This window comes from Somniosus microcephalus, chromosome 1 (assembly GCF_052327205.1).
Source record: "Somniosus microcephalus isolate GS21.2 chromosome 1, FLI_Smic_1.0, whole genome shotgun sequence".
Classification (NCBI taxonomy): Eukaryota; Metazoa; Chordata; class Chondrichthyes; order Squaliformes; family Somniosidae; genus Somniosus; species Somniosus microcephalus.
Window position 1 is genome coordinate 189,660,349 of NC_140987.1, and position 21,612 is coordinate 189,681,960.

The 21,612-nt window shown below is 47.5% G+C and overlaps 1 protein-coding gene across 5 annotated transcripts in view; it reads left to right on the forward strand.

Annotated features, from left to right (window-relative positions):
• The window catches only part of mctp1a (multiple C2 domains, transmembrane 1a), a 960,306-nt gene that overhangs the window by 435,149 nt on the left and 503,545 nt on the right, over positions 1 to 21,612 (forward strand). For all 5 annotated transcript variants that reach the window (XR_015078481.1, XM_085988645.1, XM_085988632.1 and 2 more), the window contains one exon: positions 5,300 to 5,430. Coding sequence is in view for 4 of the 5 variants with exons in the window: in XM_085988645.1 (XP_085844771.1) it covers positions 5,300 to 5,430 (131 nt within the window). In the remaining variant the exon portion in view is untranslated. The remainder of the gene's footprint in view (positions 1 to 5,299; positions 5,431 to 21,612) is intronic.

Genomic DNA, 21,612 nt, shown 5'->3' on the forward strand with positions numbered 1-21,612 from the left:
CATTGTCGGGCGGGAAACACTTCACCAAGATAGACCTGGCGCAGGCGTACTTACAGATGGAAGTTGAGGAAGAGTCACGCCAGTACCTCACGATCAACACGCATAGAGGCTTGTACCGGTATAATAGACTGGTTTTTGGAGTGGCATCGGCTCCAGCAATTTGGCAGAGGGCCATGGAGCAGGTATTACAGGGAATTCCAGGCACACAATGTTACCTGGACGATATTCTGATTACAGGAGAGGGTGACGAGGAACACCTCGCAAATTTGGAACTGGTGCTCATCAGATTGAAAGAATATGGACTTCGAGTTAATCGGCAGAAATGTGAGTTCTTTCAGAAGCGGATCTCGTACTGTGGCCATGTCATTGACCAGGAGGGACTTCATAAGTCTCCTGACAAGATCGAAGCGGTTGTGAAGGCTCCCGCTCCGGTTAATGTATCTCAGTTGAGGTCGTTCCTAGGATTGATTAACTATTACCATAAGTTTCTGCCAAATTTATCCACGGTACTGCACCCGCTGAATGCTCTTTTGCAGAAGGGAGTACCATGGGAGTGGAGCGAGGACTATAAGGAGGCCTTTCGCAAAAGCAAGGAATTGATAACCTCAGAGGAAGTGTTGGCTCACTTCAACCCAACACTGCCTATTCGTTTGGCTTGTGATGCTTCTCCATATGGTATTGGGGCAGTACTCTCACACAAGTTGCCAAATGGCACGGAGAGGCCAGTCGCGTTCGCATCCAGATCATTGACCTCCGCTGAGCGCAACTATGCGCAGATCGATAGGGAGGCTCTCAGCCTTGTGTGGGGAGTAAAGAAGTTTAATCATTACCTGCAGGGCCAAAAGTTTACGCTTCTACAGACCATCAGCCGTTGGTATCCATTTTTAACCCTAAGAAGGGTGTGTCGGTGATGACAGCACAGAGACTCCAGAGATGGTCCCTTTTCCTAGGGGCACATCAATATCAGATAGAATTCAAAGGTACAAAGCAGCATGGCAATGCTGATGGGCTGTCGCGCCTGCCACTACCTGAAGAAGAGGAGACAACGAAGGTTGACCCTGTTGAGTTATTTCACTCGACTATCATCGAGTGTTTACCAGTCACCAATGCAAGTATTGAAAGAGAAACCAGGAACGACCCGACACTGTCCCGAGTCTACGAGGTGACAGTGAAGGGATGGCCAGCACATGGTGATTCTCTGTTACCGGCATTCTCGGCAAGACGAGACCAGCTGTCCGTCTGTCAAGGAACATTGATGTATGGAACGAGAGTGATTATTCCTCCTAAGTTAAGGGAAAGAGTTCTAAAGGAACTGCATGAAGGTCATCTGGGGGGAGTCAAGATGAAAAGCCTTGCTAGGGCTTATGTGTGGTGGCCGGGTATCGACCAACAGATAGAGGATCTGACGAAAAGCTGCTCAGGGTGCCAAAAAGTGCAAAATGCACCTCCGATTGCACCGCTGCATCCATGGGAATGGCCTTCAGCCCCATGGCAACGCGTACATATTGACTTTGCTGGTCCATTCATGGACTCCATGTTTCTAATTGCGGTGGACGCACATTCTAAATGGCCAGAAGTGATCAAGATGACTACCACTACTTCAGAAAAGACAATTGCGGTGTTAAGAACGATATTCGCAAGGAACGGATTGCCAGAACAAATATGTTCCGACAACAGACTACAGTTCGTGTCAGAAGAATTCCAAAAATTCTTAAAGAAGAATGGGGTGAAACATTATACCTCTGCCCCATATCATCCGGCTACAAATGGGTTGGCCGAGAGATTTGTACAAACATTCAAAAAGGCAATAAAGGCCATGAGCGAAGATCAAATTCCACTACAACATAAGGTGGACAAGTTTCTACTGGCATATCGAAACGCCGTTCATGCAGTGACAAACCAAAGTCCTGCCATGATGTTTTATAACAGGAGGTTGCGGTCCAGGTTGGACTTGTTAAAACCAAATGTGCGGAGGGAAGTTGAAAACAAACAGTTCCAGCATATAAATAACAAGACCACTTGGAGTTTCGAGGTAGGACAACCAGTGTTGGCCAGGGACTATGGAAACGAGAAATGGCAATCCGGAACAATTCGGGCCAGACAAGGACCCCTGATGTACACGGTAGATGTTGGTAAAAATGTAATACGGCGTCATGCTGACCAACTGGTAGAATCGAGAACAAGGGTCGAACCCATGGTTACGACAGAGACAACCGTGGAAGAAGTTAGTGAACCTGAAGCATCTACCTCGGCAGTGAATGTACCTGATGATGATGTCCAAGACATAAGAGACCAACTAGAGGAGTCACCTCAGCAACAAGAATCAGAGACCCCTGAAAGGCGTTATCCAACTCGAATCAGGAGGCCTCCTGAGAGACTGAACCTTTGAACTGTTTCTACATGAAGTTGTATATGTATATATGTTATGTTATGTTAAATGGGGATATAACTGTTAAGCTAAAAAGGGAGGATTGTGGTGTATGTAACTTGTTCCACCTTAAGAGAACTTAAACCTGTTCCACCTTAAGAGATGTACTACTTTCTCTGGCTGCTGTATAAGGTAATACCGGTGGTGACCACACCGGTATATAAGTGCTGTGTAGTAATTTGCTGTCTAGTTCAGCCGGACCTTCGACTAGTAAAGACCTGTTAAAGTTATTCTTGTGGTCTGTGTGCAGTGATTCATATTAACCATAACTGGAACACACAGACTTAACAGAAACCACAGACTGGAGACCAAGCCTGGCTCTCAACAGTCTCTCCTGCACTTTTCAATTCGATGATTTGGAGGGCGGTTGCCCACGGTCGACGCCCGTTTCTCGAGTTTGTTTGGATTATTTTTTTTCTCTTTCTTCTGGCTTCGACCTTCAATAACGTCGTCTGAGGTGCTGCCGAGTTGCAGGTAAGTTCGTTTCTTACTCGTCGCCAGTATTATGTCCGTGTATATTTGAGACACAGACTGCAGGAGTTGATTATAACAAGTCTTTACTGAATGGAGACAACCTGGAAACTGAAACTACAGAAGCCTGCTAGGGCCTTTTATACAGGGGTGGTCACTGCCGGTACTGCAATCTGAGACTAGTTATTCCCTTAAAGGTACATACACAACACCTCCCAGTGCTTGGAAGGAAATGAACATGCTTGAGTCTGTGACTAATTCCAACTGGCTGTCAGGCTATGCACTTGTTGAGTCAGAGGAGGGCCTCATGGCATTTTTAAGTTAATAAGTTTATTATAAGTGAATGAACATTTTACATGTTCAAGTAACCAAGCATATGATCCCCCTAAACTTCCTATTCTGTTGATTGATTTTCAGCAATTATTTCACTGCTGATGAGAAAGTAACGTGTGATTAATGGCCATATACTGTATCCTGATAATAATAGCATCGCCTCTCCCTCCTCCCAGCCCCAGCTTGTTACTTAGAATCAAATTGACTATAAATTGTATTAAGTGACTGTGTTCTCCTCACGCCTTCACCTAATTTGTTTGTCTACTTTAAACAGAGAAAATGAATAAAAGTTCACTAGAACTAGTAAGCAGATAATTGTGAAAAGACACAACTGGTAAATTCATTGGGATTAAAACTATAATGTGTTATATTAATATTGACATTGCTTGGTAATAGTTAAGAAAAAGGTCTGTAACTTATACATGCTTTATTTTAAGAAATGCAATGTAACTGAATATTTTTGTGAACTTTGTAAGAGGGACAATAAAGCCTACTGCAGTAACCAAAAATAAGTGAATAGATTACTATGTACAGGTATCAGCCTTGGCTCAGAGGTAGAATGCTCACCACAGAGTCAGAAAAGTTTGGGTTCAAGCCCCACTCTAGAGACTTGAGCCCAAAACCTAGGCTGACACTCCAGTGCAGTACTGAGGGAGTGCTGTGCTTTTGGAGGTGCCATCTTTCAGAGGAGACATTAAACTGAGGCACATCTGCCCTTTCAAATGAATGCACAAGATCCCATGGGACTATTTGAAAGAGCAGAGGGGATTTCCTGATGTCCTGATCAATTTTTATCTCTCAACCATTGATTTTAATGGTAAGGAAAATCAGGCACAGTGTATCATGGTCACATGATCTGCTAATGCCAGTTTACTGCCTCTGCTCAAGTTAAAAATTACTCCCCTTATCTGGTCTATTTATCTCATTGTTGTTTGTGGGACCTTGCTGTGCGCAAATTGTCCTTTCCCTACATTGCAACAGTGACTACACTTTAAAAGTACCTCACTGACTGTGAAGCACTTTGAGACGCCCTAAGGTCATGAAAAGTGTTTTATAAATGCAAATTCCTTTTTCTTTTCTTTCTTCATATTTCAGCAGTTTTGCCTAAGTGAATGCAAGTAACTTCGTCATCAGTTTGGATGCAAAATTTATTTGCTCATCATGATTGGCTCTGGTTGCTGCAAACGTAGTGGGCAGGAGTTTCCACCAGGTTGTGCTGTTTTTCTCAGCGCAATTTGCCCTAGCTTGGCCAAAGCAGCTCAAAAGACCGCGAAATTTTAAGCACAAATTACGTCCAGCACAAATTGAGTTTCCGCGATCTTTTGCGCTAGTTTAAAAAAAATCATGCTAGAAGCTGGCCACACCCAGGAAAACTGGCTGTGCCCCCAGGATGAATTAATCACCATTGGGAGATTCTGCTAATTGCGCCTGTTTGTGGGCCTTCGAGGAGGCTCTTAAAATTAAGCATTTTTTTTAGGCGCAAGGGCACTAATAGGCACATTTTTAAAATCTTTTAAATATTTTTTTTTAGTTTACTAAGAAACTGACTACTGTACACCAATATAACTAGTACTGTAAATGGTTCTGTATAGTTTTTTAAAATCATTTTCAGCTATTTAAAATCAGGTTAATCACAGGTGGTAGAGTAGACACTCTGATTAAAAATGCTTATTTTTTGTGATAAATTCATTTTCAGCTGTATTAATAAAACTGTACCAAGTTACCATTCTTAAAATATATCAAGGAATATTTTCAATGCAAATTTTTTTGAATTAATGTATAAGACGCTGCCCGATTGCACTGGTTCATGGTAGATTTTATGTGCGGCGATATGCAAATGAGTTTGAGTGGAAACTTGAGACAAAAAACAGCTTCTCAAAATTAACGCAATTTTGAGCGCAATTGGCGTATTGCCAATTGCGCCCAAAGTGGAAACTCTTGTCCAGTATATGTTAATATATTATTTCCTGTTGGTAGAATTGCAAAAATGTAGAGTGAAATCTTCAATGCTCATCTTGATGCTGTCTCCCAGATAAATCTGAGTGTAACTTGTATTAATTCTTTCAGGCTATTTTAAAAACTCTGAATCCTCAGTGGAGGGAACAGTTTGATTTCCTTCTTGGTGATGAAAAGGGTGACATCATAGATGTTACTGTGTGGGACAAGGACTCTATGAAAAAGGATGACTTCATTGGCAGGTCTGTAGTAACATTTTGGATCTCTTAAAAAGGCTGTAATTATTTGCAACACCAGATTTCTGATTGGTCCCCTTGGAGGACAAGACACACCCAACAGATTGTCTGGAATGTGTAATTAGATCCTGCCTGCTGGAGTAATCAAGATCTTTGCAATGTGTAATTTGATCCATTTATTGTGACAGCTAGGCTGAGGCAGCCATTACTGTTTTCAGAGAACAGACAGGACTCACCCTCCCGGGTTAGGACCTTCTCCCCCGCCCCCCACACCGCACAAGTTCCTGACTTTCCCCCCCAAAAAAAATTGTTGACCTCCTCCCCCCCCAACAAGTTCTTGACCTTCTCCCCTCCCCCACAAGTTCTTGACCTTCTCCCCCCCACATAAATTCTTGACATTCTTCCCTTGCTGCCCCCCCCCCTCCAACCGTGAGTTCCTGATCTCCCCATACAAGTACCTGACCTTCTCCCCTTCCAAGTTCCTGACCTTCTCCCCCCTCTGAGCTGGGCCTACAGCCGGTGAATGGGCTCTGGGGTTTGAACTGGGCCTACAGCCGGTGAATGGGCTCTGAGGTTTGAGCTGGGCCTACAGCCGGTGAATGGGCTCTGGGGTTTGAACTGGGCCTACAGCCGGTGAATGGGCTCTGAGGTTTGAGCTGGGCCTACAGCCGGTGAATGGGCTCCGGGCTCCAGGGTTTGTGCTGAGCCTACAGGAAACGTAAACGCATGAACAATTGGAACGACAGGTGAGCATGCCCAGCTCTGGTGGGTGGCAGGATGGTCATTAAGCTCCACCCTCATTACAGTGCGCATGCGCAGAACGACTCAAATTTGTTCGTGCAAATAATCACTCCAATAACAGAAAATGCTGGAAATGCTCAGCAAGTCAGGCAGCATCTGTGGAGAGAGGTGCAGAGTTAATGGCTGCTATTTTATCAATGGTGGCGGGTTGGGTGTGGGTTTGAGGTTTGGCTGGTTCTGGTCCAGCCTTCGCTTTCAGCCGTCCAGAAAATGCGATTTTTGCCTTAGGTGGCCTACTTAATGTGTCTGTGCATGCTACCCGGCCGAATTAGTGGTTTTGGGCCTGCTCGTGCCTCTGCTGATGTCTGTCAGTCAGTTGTATTTAAGGGGCCCATGCAGCTTTGTTTCAAATCCTTCCTTCCCTGCTGCTTCTCCTTTTGAAATTATTGCTATGACTGCTGCAAGAGCTAAGGCCTCTCCCTGCTTTGATGATGACTCCCTCCATGCTCTTGTGGAGGGAGTGAGAGTGCGCCAGGAGTTACTCTTCCCCTCATCCAGATGAAGGAAGCCTCCTCAGCAAAGCAAAGCAGCCTGGCTGCAAATTGCTGAGGAGGTGAGCTCCAGATCTTTGTGTGCTCGCTCCTGGGTCCAGTGCAGAAAAAGGTTTAATGACCTGGTACGCTCAGCAAAAGTGAGTATAACATCACACTTACCTTCAATCTGCTCCCCATCTCCTCTCAGCACCAGCACTCTGCTTTGTCAACCTACCCCTGCACATCCCACTTTACCCTTACATCCCTTGCACCCAGAGGTCTGTGTCCTTTCCAAGGAGGATCAGCTTGTCGCCCAATGGGACTCGGAACAGGGATTGTTCAAGGCTGGAGTAGAATTCCTCTTTGGTCTCGTCTGAGGCTTCCAGTGTTGGGGTGTACGCATTGATGACCATAGCGCACTGGTTCTGGGCTAGGGTGAGCCGTAGAGTCATGAGGCGTTCATTTATTCTACAAGGGGAGTCTCTGAGACGTTCAACTAGCTCATTTTTTATGGCGAAGCCTGTCCCATGGAGGCGGCGTTCTTCTTCAGGTTTGCCTTTCCAGAAGAAGGTGTAACCACCGTCTTGCTCCTTGAGCTGGCCTTCCCCTGCCTGCCGGGTCTCACTTAGGGCGGCGATGTCTTTGTTGAAACGCCTGAGCTCCCGGTCAATGATAGCAGTACAGCGTTCCGGTCTGTCATTGTTGGGGTTGTCCATGAGAGTCCTGACATTCCAGGTTCCGAACTTCATTTTAAAGGGTGGAAGATGCCTGTGCATGAATTCTTTTAACGTGGGGTGGCCGTTGCACACCAACTACCACACGGGCTTGACAGAGCAAGGTCTTGGTCCAATGGCAAGGGGATCCAAGACGATTGGAGACCAGGCTCTGCTACATCGGCCTAGCACACACACACACACACACAACCATACTCCTACTGTCCTCCTCCCTCCTTCCCGCAGGTCCTCTCTGCCTGGGTTTCATAGGCTGCAGTGTGGTCCTCCCGACCCCGCTGCTGGTCCACGCTGCAGTCCTGGGCCTCAACCTCACTGCTGGGCCCCGTCCTCGCCCCTGGGTCCCGTCCTCGCCCCTGGGTCCTGACCTTATAATGTGTCTCCTTCTAGTGAGTGTGCCCCATGGTGTCTCAACCAACCTGACGACTCCCAGTGATTCAGAGACACAGAGGGCTGGATTTTAATTCAGGGGCGGGCTGGGGTCGTGTAATCCGCATTTCGTGTTATCCACCCAAATCTAAATCGATGTGGGAGATTGGTGCGATTTTAACTTTATTGGCCAATTGAGTTCCAACGTGTGGGAACCCATGGCAAATGAGTTTTTCCAGTCTGAAAGTCGCCTCCGATGACGTCATCATTGCTGCTGCATTTAAGGTCTGCAACAAGCCTTGCTTCTTCTGCAGACTGCCAACCTTTTGGCCTTTCATGCTACAGGGACCTGGAGGAAGAATGGCCAGCGAGAGAGCTAGGGCCGCTCCGAGGTTTGATGACGTTGCCTTGCAGGCTTTAGTTGAGGGAGCGAGAGCTCATAAAGAGGTGCTCTTCCCTTCCTCAGGGAGGAAGAAGCCTCCCCAGCAGACCAAGGCTGTGTGGTTCCAGGTGGCAGAGGAGGTCAACTCATTATCAGTAACCCGCAGAACCTGGATTCAATGCAGGAAGAGATTTCATGACCTTCTGCGCACTGGAATTTCCCATCACCCTCAATCTGATCCCCATTGCCTTTCCTCACCAGCACTTAGCTTTAGCAATCTCTTCCTCCACATCCCACTTGACACTGACATCCATGCACCCTTACCCATTCCCTCTCTCTCTATGGTCACATTCACATAACTATTCGACTATGCAGCCCTCACACTCCATATCTCTGTAATGCTATGAAAACAACTGACAACACACAGGGAGGGCCCTTGGTCTTGCCACCTCACTCCATCTTTGTCTCCTTCTAAGTATCTATGCTATGGAATCTCTACACTCACTCCTTCATTCTCACTCAAACTCCACTTGTCTCCCTCATTGCAGGAAAAGAGAGCTCACAATAAGCGAGAAAGAGCGAGGACAGGAGGAGGACCACCCTCAGTAGCCCACCTCACCCCCTGGGAGGAAGCGGTCCTGGAGATCGTAGGAGTGGAGGAAGATGCGCAAGTGGGGGACGGACAGAGGGGTGCATCACAGTAAGCTGGTGACAGAATAGTTTTCCATCTCTCTCATTGACAATGCATGAGTCGCTGATAATGATTTGGAAGCTCTAACAGATGGACTTATGATCATCTGCAATATGCAATGTGCATGTAACCTTGGCATCACATCTCTGACTCTTTCCTTTACTCCCCCACAGGACCATCGCAAGCCCCCGTCCCCACTGGCCAGGAGGAACAGCATGAGTCTCAAGACTCCTCAGAGGAAGCTGCAACCTCTGAGGGTGCAGCGTCAGCAGAATTCAGCGCACCCAGCACCAGCGCAGACACTCACCTCGGTGGGACCTTCGGGACATAGCGTAGTGTTGTCACCTGGTGTATTACAGCTCACAAGTGAGCATCAGCAGATTGTGGAGAGAGGAACAGCAGTTGAGAGTCCTCATCGGAGGTTGCAGGGCGCTCCTAGCTCTGCTTAGCTGCATGTGGACCCTGTGCCTCTGGAGGCCATCCAGAAAGAGAGCAGTGCTGGAACTTCAGGAACAAGTGCAGGAGTCTCTAGCAGGTTTTACATCCAGGGTAACTGCGAGTGTGGAGAGGATGGAGGAGTCCATCTCTAACATGAGCACTTCCTTTGTGGAGGCAATGGCGCATGAATGCACCACCGTGGAGATGATGGCAACCTCTGTGGATAGGATGGCTATGGTCATGGAGGAAATAAGTCACCAGAGTCAGGAAAACATGGTGAATGTTCAGAATAGAATGACATCTCTGGAGGAGCGATGGGCAGCTATTGAGCAGAGAGACCAGAACTTCATGGACACCCTTTTGAGGAGGACTGCCACTGTCCAGCCACTTGCTAGCACTGAAGCGTGGCTGACCCATGAGAGGGATGTTTGTGGCAGGCAACAAGGAAGTGTGGGCTCCTCTCCAACCGCTCACACAACCACGCCACTGTGGAGCCCTCAGTCAGAGCCCTACCAAAGTCCTCACCCAACTGAGATGGCCGTCTGAGCCCCTGCACAGCTGCAGGAGGAGCAGACTGTTGCCGAGCCCTCCCAGGCTTGCAAACCAAAGGACACCCTCCAAAGGTGTCGAAGCAGGAGCAGCATCAAAGTGAGCAAGGTGCCTCCACATCTGCTGAAGCCACAGGGGAAGCACCACGTAGAAGCACGCGTAAGAGAAAGATGAAGCACCTATAGTCACTTGGGTGTTTTGATGTAATGCATCTTTAATATAATCATCGCCATTTCAATTTCAATAAAGAAATGCGATGGCAAACATTCAAAGAGTTGGCCTATGTGTGCCCAGAAATGGAAGTGTCACAGTAAGGTGTCAGGGCGCCTTTCATCTGTAATGATGGTGGTGAGAGTGATAGGAACACACACTTTATTGTACATTGTGTATGGTGTGTTAAGAAGGTGGCAGCCACATGTGTTTGCTTCGTCAACTTAAGCGAATCTAAGAAGTCACACAACACACTATATAAGCTGTGTCTTTATGCATTTCTCCACTTCACCTGACGAAGGAGCAGCGCTCCGAAAGCTTGTGATTTCAAATAAAGCTGTTGGACTATAACCTGGTGTTGTGTGACTTCTTACATTTGTCCACCCCAGTCCAACTCCGGCATCTCCACACTTAAGCGAATCTGGCATAGATTAGTGCATCCCTTGCATCACGGCCAGCAACGTGCTCATGTGCTGGTGGAACTGGCGCATCCACCTCCGCAAGGTCTTCCACCTCCTCCTCTGAGGAGGAGGCTGTGCACTGAGCCACTTTTTCCTCTGGCAGTGGTAAGCCACGCTGCTATGCAGTGCACAGCAGACCACGATGATTCTGGAGACCTTGGCTGGTGAGTACTGTAGGGCTCCACCTGGTCTGTCGAGGCATCTGAATCGCATTTTGAGCAAGCTGATGGTTTGCTCGATGATGGCTCTGCTTGAAATATGGCTGGCATTGTAGTGCTCCTCAGCTTTGTTTGATGGCCTCTTTAAGGGCATCATTAGCCACATCTTCAGGGGATAGCCCTTGTCTCCAAGTAGCCATCTGGAAAGTTGAGGTGGCGGATTGAAGATCTGAGGCACAATAGACTGCTGCATAATGTTCTTCCTATGGTTACACACCAGCTGGACGTTAAGGGAGTGGAAGCCCTTGCGGTTGACAAATACAGCTGGGTTGTGATGGGGTGCTCTAATGGCCACATGTGTGCAGTCTATGATGCCCTGCACCCTTGACAAGACTGCCATATTTGCAAAGCCAACCGCACGCATGGTTATACTTGCTTCATCCGTGGAAAAGTGGATGTAATTGTGCGCCTTAGCAAAGAGGTAATCGGTTACCTGCGTGATGCAAGTGTGTGTTGCTGACTGGGAAATTCTGCTGATGATCCCTGGAAGGACTCTGAAGCAAAAAAATTGAGGGCGGTGGTGACTTTGACAGCCACTGGTAAGGGGTGTCCACCCGCTTCTCTGGGCTCCAGGTGTTGGTGCAGCATCGTACAGATGTCAGCGACTACCTCTCGCAAAAGTCTCAGCCTCCTTTGGCACTGCTGCTCAGTCATGTTGAGGAAGCTCATCCTCGGCCTGTAAACCCTGTGTTGGGGGTATCTCCTACAGCGAGGTGCAGCCCTACGCTGACGCCCTCTGCCCTGTGCAGCATCAGGTAGGTAAGGAGGAGTTTGGCACTTCTGTTGTTGCTGCTGCTGTTGTACCTGGTTCTGCTGCTGCCACGGCTGTTCTTCCTCCAAATCTGAGGATCAGGATGACAGGGTATAAATGGTTCTCATTCCGTTGGTATATATGTCAGTTGAGGACTAGAAGTTATAAGCACTCAGGCAATGTGGCCAGAGAGTTTTCCAAGGAGGTCACAGTGCATATGGCTCTCAGCTTCAGCACTTACAAGATCAGTAGACCTGCAAAAAGTCTTCCAACACCTGAAAAAACAAAGTTCTGTCATCTGTAAGTCAGCCATGTTAGAGCTCCATTTTTATGCTGGAGCTGCAGCTGTCAAGAATTCAGGTAGTTGCTGAACCCGGCGCAATCAGCTGGCATGGTTTGCGAACGGCGTGGAACACTGAAAATGTAATAAAATTGAAATACCCTGTTAAAATCGGCTTATCCAGGCAGTTAACAAGCTGTGAACTGCCTTACGTGCCTCTCCCACCGCTTGGTGGTGGGACCGATCGGAGCTCCCAGAGCCGGCACTTGGCAAAGTAGCGTGGAGGCAGGTTGACCTCGGAATCACAACCCACTGTCAATCAAAACAATTTTAACCTCTGACCTGCCTCCAAACCAGCCCTCTGAGTGCCGGCAAAATCGCGGCCAATGTTTCAGCTCGATGACCTTTCATCAGAACGTGAAACGTTAACTCTGTTTCCCTTTCCGTAAATGCTGCCTGATTTGCTGAGTGAAATCCACAGCAGTGACGATTTTACATAATTTGAGCTGCAAGGTTGGTTTAATGAGGCGCATTTCATTCAACGAGAACAGGTGAGGGTGACGTCATTGCAAGTGACGTCACTAGCAGAACCATGGATTTTTAGCATGCGCTGAGAATTACATCATTGTGTGGCCTGGCCCGTGTGCAGGATGACATCACATGTCAACTGAAAACCAGAAGTACCCACACTGTCGCTAATCATTCTGTCAGACTAAACACTCTGGGTGAGATCTGCGGTGACTGATGGGGCATTGTGTGTAGATTGTTAACAGGTTTATTGGGCACTAGCTGGAGTGCCCGGCGGTGCCAAGGGTTTTTTGAGGGCATGTTGTTGTTGGAAGAGAGAGAGAGAGAGACTGGGGGGAGAAGAGAGAGACTGGGGGGAAGAGAGAGACTGGGGGGAGAAGAGAGAGAGAGACTGGGGGGAAGAAGAGAGAGAGAGGGGGGGGAAGGAGAGAGAGAGAGAGAGGGAAGGAGAGAGAGAGGGGGAAGGTGAGAGTGAGGGAAGGGGCTGGACTCAGAGCCCGGCGGGTGAAGAAGGGCGGCTGCCATTTTGTGAGGTCGACGGGAAGGTTGAGACCGCGGGGAAGGGCTTGGACTTAGAGCCCAGCCGCGGTGACCGTGGGTTATATTGCGATGACTGTGTTATAGGACAATGAAGCCAGCTACCCTCTGACCGGAGGAATCAGGAGCCACTTTCTTAAGGCTTTTAATCTGCGATTTAATAATTTCAAAATACTGTTACTTGTTCCACATTTAAATTTTATGTACTTTAAAAGACTTCTAACATTGAATATAATTCTGGTTAATATTTGGGATCCAGGGTGTAGTTAGTAATGCTTGAAGTCTCACGTTGCAGCTTCTGACCGCCTGTGTGAAGCAGAAACTCAGACATAGTTTGATGCTGAATCTTTGCTGGTTGTTCGAATGATGCCAATAAATCTGTATCCATTTCTGTGACTTTTTCTTAATTAGGAAATGCCCCTAATTGATGAAACCCGACTCCCTCCCCCCTCTCTCTTCCCCCCTCCCCCTCCCTCTCCCCTCCCCTCCTCCCTCTCCACTCCTCCCTCTCCCCTCCTCCCTCTCCCTCCTCCCCCTTCCCCCTCCCCCGCTCCAATCCCTCTTTCCGCCCCGGGGCCCGGGCCTCGGCACCTGGATGAACGCGTTCCCTTGGACGCTTTTGGCGGCCTCGGCCGTCACCCTGATGCTGTTGGCCAAGGCGAACACCTGCACTGACATGGCCCAGCCAAGCCCAGCGCCCCGGGCAGCCCGAGCTCCGCAGCCGCCGTTCGGCCACAGGCCACAAAGCACCCGAGCCCAGCGCCGGCGATGGCTCCGCGGAGCTCCGTACCGCCCCGCCAGCCTTTACAAAGATGGCGGCGTTGGCTACGCTCGGCTCAGGCCCGCCCCGCCAGCCTTTACAAAGATGGCGGCGATCGCGGGCCGCTTGTTGAGCGGGACGGGAGGTGCCTAGCTCGGGCGTGGCTGGGGAGGAGAGGCCGAGGCTTCGAGGCCTGCAGCCGGGGTAACCCTGGAAAAGGGTGAAAGGTAGGAAAATTAATGAGGTTAGAGAAAAGATTTACAAATTAATTAACTTTTTTTAAAAACAATTTAATTGTGTTTTAAAAGCAACTTTTTTTTTGCTGGAAATCTAGATTTGAAAATAAACACGCAGAAAGTGGGAAAAATAAATGAAGAGTTAGGAATCAAGATGGCGGCCACTCACCTCAGCTCAGAAAGATTAGGCCCGCCCACACACGCAATGAAACGCCCCCCATGACGCACTGATTGGTCAACCATCAGGTTAATCCCCTGTACGATTGGTCAACCATCACGTCACTCAACACTAATGAGCGGAATGCTGACATTTTTTTAACCTTTTTTGAATACTGTCGGAACAATTTTTGTCTGACCAAAAAGTAAATATGCCTATGAGAGTCCCCTAATGATAAGCTTTCTTTTGATATAGCATATGTGTAGGTACGCTCTATAACTTTTGATTGTATAGCCGGACAGACAGACGGAAAGACAGACGGAAAGACGGAAAGATGGACCGTTTTATATATATAGATGAAGTGAATAGTGACAGTGTCACGACTTTGGGATTTCGTCCAGTCCAATGATGTCACTTGCCTCACACGCGCCAGGCTTTCTAATAAAAGAACTCCCTGCTGTTCATGGTCAAGAGCATGATCCAGGTCTAGGGGGGAGGAGAGGGAGAACATGTTCCGAACATAAAGGGAGTATGGTTGGGTTGGAAGAACGTGATCCACGTCTAACAGAGGAGGGAGAACATGATCCGACTTCCAATCTGGATCTCGTTCTCGCACTCATTCCCCCCACACCCCCATTTAGACCTGGATCACATTCTTCCCCCATCCTCGCTGTGCTCTCCGTGCTCTCCCACCATCACCCCCGGGTTCCTGACCTTATCCACCTCCCCCCTCACCGAGTTCCTGACCTTTGCCACCGCTCCCCCTCCCCCGCACCGAGTTCCTGATCTTCTCTCCCCCAGAGCTCTTGAACTTCACCCCCACCGAGTTCAAGACCTCCTTCCCCCTCCCCGAATTCCTGCCCTTCTCTCTCCCCGAGCTCCTGCCCTTCTCTTCCCACCCTCCCTCCCGAGCTCCTGCCCTTCTCCCCCTCTGAGCTCCTCTCCTCTCCCCCTCCAATCCCCTCTGCTTCCCCTCCTCCAATCCCCTCTCCTCCCCCCGCTTCGATCCCCTCTCCTCTCTACCCCCCCTTCGATCCCCTCTCCTCTCTACCCCCTTCAATCCCCTCTCCTCCCCCCTTCGATTTCCTCTCCTCCCCCCTTCGATCTCCTCTCCTTTCCCCCTTCAATCCCCTCTCCTTTCCCCCTTCAATCCCCCCTCCTTTCCCCTCCTTTCCCCACTCCAATCTCCTGACCTTCTCCCCAAACACGTGCAGCACAAACAGGGCTGGCGTTCACCCCCTGGGGGTCGGGGGGAACGATCGCTCCAGAAATACCCACACAGACATTAAGCGGTGTGGAAGTTCCAGCCCCATGGCTAAACAGCCTAAGTCTGGTCCCCACACCCAGACTCACACGGTCGACTCAGACTTTAACGCCCCAAAAAAGTTAGCGCACCCGCGCCCGAAATGCAATGGTAGCGCCCCAAGCAGGAGGCGGGGTGCTACTGGAAGCGCTCCCCCTCCCTCTTGGGGCGCTCCTATTGAATATCGTGGCACTATGTGCAGCAGCGCCACGTGCGTCGGCACATAGCGCCGCGATACAGGCCTCCCTACCCTGATTAAAGGGGCCTAGCACAGCACGCACCGGGGCCCTGCTGGACCACCGGGGAGCAGGGTGCCAGCAAAAGAGCCCGGCACTCAAGAATTTCGCGGGAGGTGTTAGCGGCGCCGCGCCTGGGCACTTGTTGCTTTGCTCCCTGTTAGCGCCCCGGGTGCTAACGGGAGGCGCAAAGCAACCAAATTTTTCCCCCATAGTACTGTAAACGATTTGACTGTCGGGGAAACCATAACCAAACCCAATGACTTTGTGCAGCATCCACACACATGTACCTTCTGTGAAGATCATTGGATAATGATCAGGATCAACAACAGTGGCTAATTTGCCTTCCGTTAGTATCATGCCCCAACTACCTCCTCAACTGAGTTTAGCTCACTCAACATCGACGATGGATTAAACCTTTAACCTTTTGGAGTCTGAATGATTTAGTGCTGCATCAATTGGTGCCTTTACACACCAAAGCATGGGAGATCATCCACATCAGCAACACCAACAACAACAGCTTGTATTTATATAGCGCCTTTAATATAGTAAACATCCCAAGGTGCTTCACGGGAGCGTTATCAAACAAAATTTGACACCGAGCCATATAAGGAGACGTTAGGGCAGATGGGATAGGTTTTAAGGAGCGTCTTAAAGGAGGAAAGATAGGTGGAGAGGTTTAGGGAGGGAATTCCAGAGCTTGGGGCCAAAGCAGCTGAAGGCACAGCCACCAATAGTGGAGCTATAAAAATCACTTTATCTGCAGAATTGGAGGAGCGCAGATACCTCAGAGGGTTGTGGGGCTAGAGGAGATTCCAGAGATAGGGAGAGACAAGGCCATGGAGGGATTTGAAAACAAGGATGAGAATTTTAAAATTGAGGCATTGCTCAACCAGGAGCCAAAGTATGTCAGCGAGCACAGGGGTGATGGGTGAATGGGACTTGGTGCGAGTTAGGCTATGTGCAGCAGCGTTTGTAACCCACTTTGATTTAACTTATTATTATATGACATTTATGCCTTTTCTCTGGGGTTTCCACTAATCATCCACCAAAATCACCCCAGAAATTTTTGTTCCTCTGACTCTGGCCTCTTGTGCATCCCTTTCTATCGTTGCCCCACCATTGGTGGCTGCGCTTCAGCCATCTAAGGCCCCAAGCTCTGGAATTCCCTCCCTAAAGTTCTTCGCCTCTCTGCTTCCCTCTCCTTCTTTAACACCCTCCTTAAAACCCATCTCTTTAACCAAGCTTTTGGTCTCCTTTGGCTCATTGTCCATTTTTGTCTGATTATGTCTCTGCGAAGCACCTTGGTTTTTTTTTATGTTAAAGGCGTTATATAAATAGGTGTTTGATATTGTGGAAAGTTACAATGACATTCTAAACCTTTGTCCAGTAAACAATCCCTCTGTTGCCTTCAGCTTCTCTCTTTTCATCTCACCTTTTCTTGTCTCTCTGTATCTTATCAATACCATTATGATCTGCTCTCCTCTGAACTTTCCTCTCGTGTTCCTTCTAAACTCCAGATGTACTGTCCTACATGGTTTAGGTGAGACCACTTTATAGGCAGATTTGTGAAGCTCAACTCGTCGCGAGGGGCCTTGCTCGACAGGAGCACAGATCAGAGAATCACCAGAAAATTATGTTCTTATGTTTTATGTAAGTTAGGAGCACCGCAAATTAGGTGCACTCACCGCTGTGTGATTTTCCAATCTGCCCTCCTGTCAAGCGAAATTTTGTGCTAGGAGCGGAGCCTTGCAACATGTACATTTTATGCAGAGTTCTGAAAAGTCAAACAGATGATTTCATAATTTTGCCCAGTAGGTGGCAAACTCTACCATTTCTTCAAAATGTTGCAGTGCCTAGAAGCCCAAGTGTGAAAGTGGCTTGAGCTTTACAGTCAAACTTCAATCCACCATTCGAATTTAATGGTGGCCTTCAGCTGACACAAGTTGATGTGTGAATCACAAAATTTAGTTTGCAGTCTGACTGAGGTTACTAGAGACTTGTGATTGCTCTATATAAAGTAGTCTTTTTAGAATGTGAACAAGTGTGATCAAAATGTGGAATAAACTTCCAGATTGTCGTGCAGATAAAAACCCTGGAATCATGAGTGTTTTACAGGCGCTCTACAACCTCTTAAGCCTCCAATATGGCAGGCAGGAAATGCACACATACTACGAGCCAGATGTGCACCACCCGCCATATTGGTATATAAAAAAAAGACATCCAGGGCCCCAAACCTAAAACAGGTGTTAGGCCCTTTACATATTCAAATAAGGGGCCTAACGACTGTTTAAGGCACCCTCTGCAATATTGGATTGCCCTTAACGCAGCCGGTGCCGGGCCACCTGCTTTCAGGACAACCAGGTCCACATGTGGCTTAACAGGCGGTCCTTAAAGAGACTGCAGCAGGCCACTACCAACAAGGTAAGTTTTTAAAATATACTCACATGAATGTGGAGCCAGAGGAGCAGGAGTGTCCTTGATTTGCACCCCCACCACCCTGGTACCCGCTGCAAACCCACCCTGACCCCGGCTTCTGCCCACTACCCATCCCCTCCAGGCCACTGTTGCACTCCCGACTCAGTTGCCTCCCTGTCCGCTCCAATCAGCCTCCCTCCCGACACGGTTGCCCCCTCGTTCCTGGTCCCCCTAACTGCTTACCTGAGGGTACCTGCTGCCATTGCAGGGCCCGATCTTCAATTCCTCTTCACCGCTGAGCTGCCTGGGGACGCATCAAATTTCTAAGCCAGGAAAGAAAAAGAACACTCCCTACTGCAGAGGCATGGCATTTTCAATTACCTACACCTGCAATCCACTGGCTTCTCTGAGTGGGATTGGCAATTATATGTGGGCCCATCAAGAATTGGATTCAGACTGCGAGAAAGACTACTAAGAAACTAGAACTGAAAATTTAAATTTACATCTGTGGAGGAACTCTGGTCATTCTTCACCTTTAAGAGTTTTGTTTGCAAGGTCATTTCCACCTTCAGTTATCTAGATTGTCCAGTAGGTAGCAGGCTTTACCATTTTTAGACAAAAGAGGCTTCTACGAGTTGCAATGCTAACAGATGATAAAACACCAGTTCCCTTTTGACTGAATGCTGGTCTCCATGTGTTTTGCAACTTAGTGCCATGTACAGTATTGGTTAGTGGAGACATTTCAAATTGTACCATTGTAGCTCCACTGGTGAACCAGAAAATTATAATACACTACAAATAATTGTAAATGTTATGGTTTTTAAAAGAAAAGCGAGCTAGCAGATCTCCTGTGGTGTTGCTCATGGGTTGCCTCGGGTCTGGAGCACAGTTGTGCTATTTAGTGATTAACCTCGTGTGTGCCTTTCATGCCACTGCTCTAAATAGGCAAAACCAGGAATTGGAGCTACTTATAAACTTTGAGGTCAATTCTGATGGCTCATAAATCCTGAACCCCAGGTCAATGACTGGCTTTTATTTTTTAAGATTGTCTTGCATCTGTAACAAAGTGTGATGTTTTGTTTTTGATGTCTGGTCTGTAACATTTGGCATGTGATGGACGTGTGCCAGATATGAAGTTTTGTTCTGACAAATCTCCTGAGCCATTACCGTTTTTGTACTGACAAACATCCTGAGATATTACTTAAGATAACTCTGATAATACGCTGTTTTATAATGACAGGAGCGTTAGACCATGTAATACAGGTGTCAGCATTGGCTCAGTGGTAGCATTCTTGCCGCTGCGTCAGATGGTTGTGGGTTCTAGGCCCCTCTCCAGAAACTTGAGTGCATAATCTAGGCTGACACTTCAGTGCAGTACTGATAAGAGTGTTGTATTGTCAGAGTGGCTGTCTTTTAGATGAGACATTAAATTGAGGCCCCCATCTGCCTTCGCATGTGGATGTAAACGATCCCAAGTTACAATTCAAAGAAAAGTAGGGGAGTTCTCCCAGTGGTCTGGGCAACATTTATCCCTCAACCAACATCACTAAAACAGATTATCTGGTCGTTTGTCGCATTGCTGATTGTGGAACCGTGCTGTGCGTACATTGGCTTCGGTGTTTCTCAACATTTCAAACACTTCAAAAGTACTTCATTGACTGTGACTTATTTTGGAACACCCTGCTGTCATGAAATGTGCTATATAAATGCAAGGTGTCCTTTTTACCTTAAATAATATTATTCTGCTGCTAAGGTAAACTGTATTTAAGCTGCCCCATTAAGCTTACAAAATTTAATTGCTATGGGGGATAAATAGGTTCCCATCCCACCCGAATTCGGGACTGATTCCCCAAGTTGGCAGCTGGCGACTTCAAAGTGCCCGGGGCATTCACCTAAAATAGGCAATAGGCTCCTTGAATATGATAATTGCTAATGTCTGATGCCAAATTCGCCAAAAACTAAGTGGCGCATGCACCACGTATGCTCATCTCAGTTGTTCTAGTCTACAGCAGCCTTAGCAGCGGTCCCTAAAGAACCACTGGAGGTTGTCGAAGAAGAGGTAAGTTTTTGGTTTTTTACTTACCTTAATGTGGAGTGAGAAGGAGCAGAAGTGGTCCTCCCGGCTCCACAGCAATATTGTGAATTGCTGCTAGCCCACACTTGCACCACTCCTGTACACCTCTCCTCCTCCCAGAACTTGCCTACAGAATCCAATTGGCATCTGCAGCTCGCCGGTATTATGTAGCTTAGGCCTGAGGCCCAATTTACAGAGAGCTTCGGGCCTTCATCTTCAGGCGTGTTTACATGAAAAAGGTCCCACGATTTATGTTCCAGCTCGTCTTTTATTATTTTGCTGCACTGATTTACAATGAAGAACGCTTAGAGAGATCTGTTGATAATATACTAAAACTGATATGTCCAAAACATTGTCACACTTCTTGTGTCACACTGTGACATCACACTTTCTTGCATGGAAATTTCTTTAAGCTGATTGATTAAATTTCATAAATATAAAACAACAACACATCAGAACTCTGTAATTATGATAGTGATGAAAATCTAGCAATAAAAAAGCATACAAAAAACATTATTTTTTATTAATTCAAATACTTTAGCTGCCATTTTGTTCTTATTAACAGACATTTCTAATGTTTACTTTATGGCAAATAGCCTGTTTTGATCTTAGAAACCAGGGTAGCTGTGCTCAGAAAGTCAGAAGGTCTATTTACCATAAGTAAGCACAGCCTTGGATCACTAAGGCCTAAAAATTTGGCCATGCACGGACACTAAATGGCCGCATATGTTCGAATAATGACTGGCAGGAAGCCGCATATTTCCGGTCAGAAGTGTACCGCCTGCCATATTGGACAAGGTAGATACGCTGGTGGCAGGAGCGCATGGCGACAACATATTAAGTGCAGAATTATTTATTTAAATTAGTGTCCTGTGTTTCATGCAAGACCTGTTTTTGATTTTTGAACACCCCCGCGCTTCACTTGCACAACACAACATGGCAGGAAGGCCCCCATACTTATCTGAATGTGAAGCTGGGAGTGGCAGGATGATTACCTCTACACACCCCCCCCGAACCTGGTAACCCATCGTTCCATCCCGGCCACCACTGTTTAACCCGAGGCCCGAGCGCTCCCCCATGGCCAATGCTACCTTATCCCCGGCCAATGAATGCTCTTTCCCCCCCCCCCCCCCCATACAAAAATGTAAAAAATAGCACAGATCCTAGTGAATGGGAAAGATACAAAGAACAGCAAAGGGTGACAAAAAAGATATTAAGATCTACAAAAAGGGAGTATGAAAAGAAACTTGCAAGGGATATCAAATTCAACGCAAAGTATTTTTACAATTATAGTAGGAAAAAGGGGGTGGTCAGGAGCAATCTGGGCCCCTTGAAAACTGATATTGGTGATATTGTCAATGGTAATAAGGAAATGGCGGACATGTTGAATAATTACTTTGCGTCAATATTTACAGTAGAGGAAGAGGATAGCATACCGGAAATCCCAAGGAAACTAGTATTGAATCAGGGACAGGGGCTCAATAAAATTAACGTAAGTAAAATAACAGTAATGAAGAAAATAATGACACTAAAGAGTGATAAATCCCCAGGACCAGATGGTTTCCATCCCAGGGTTTTAAAGGAA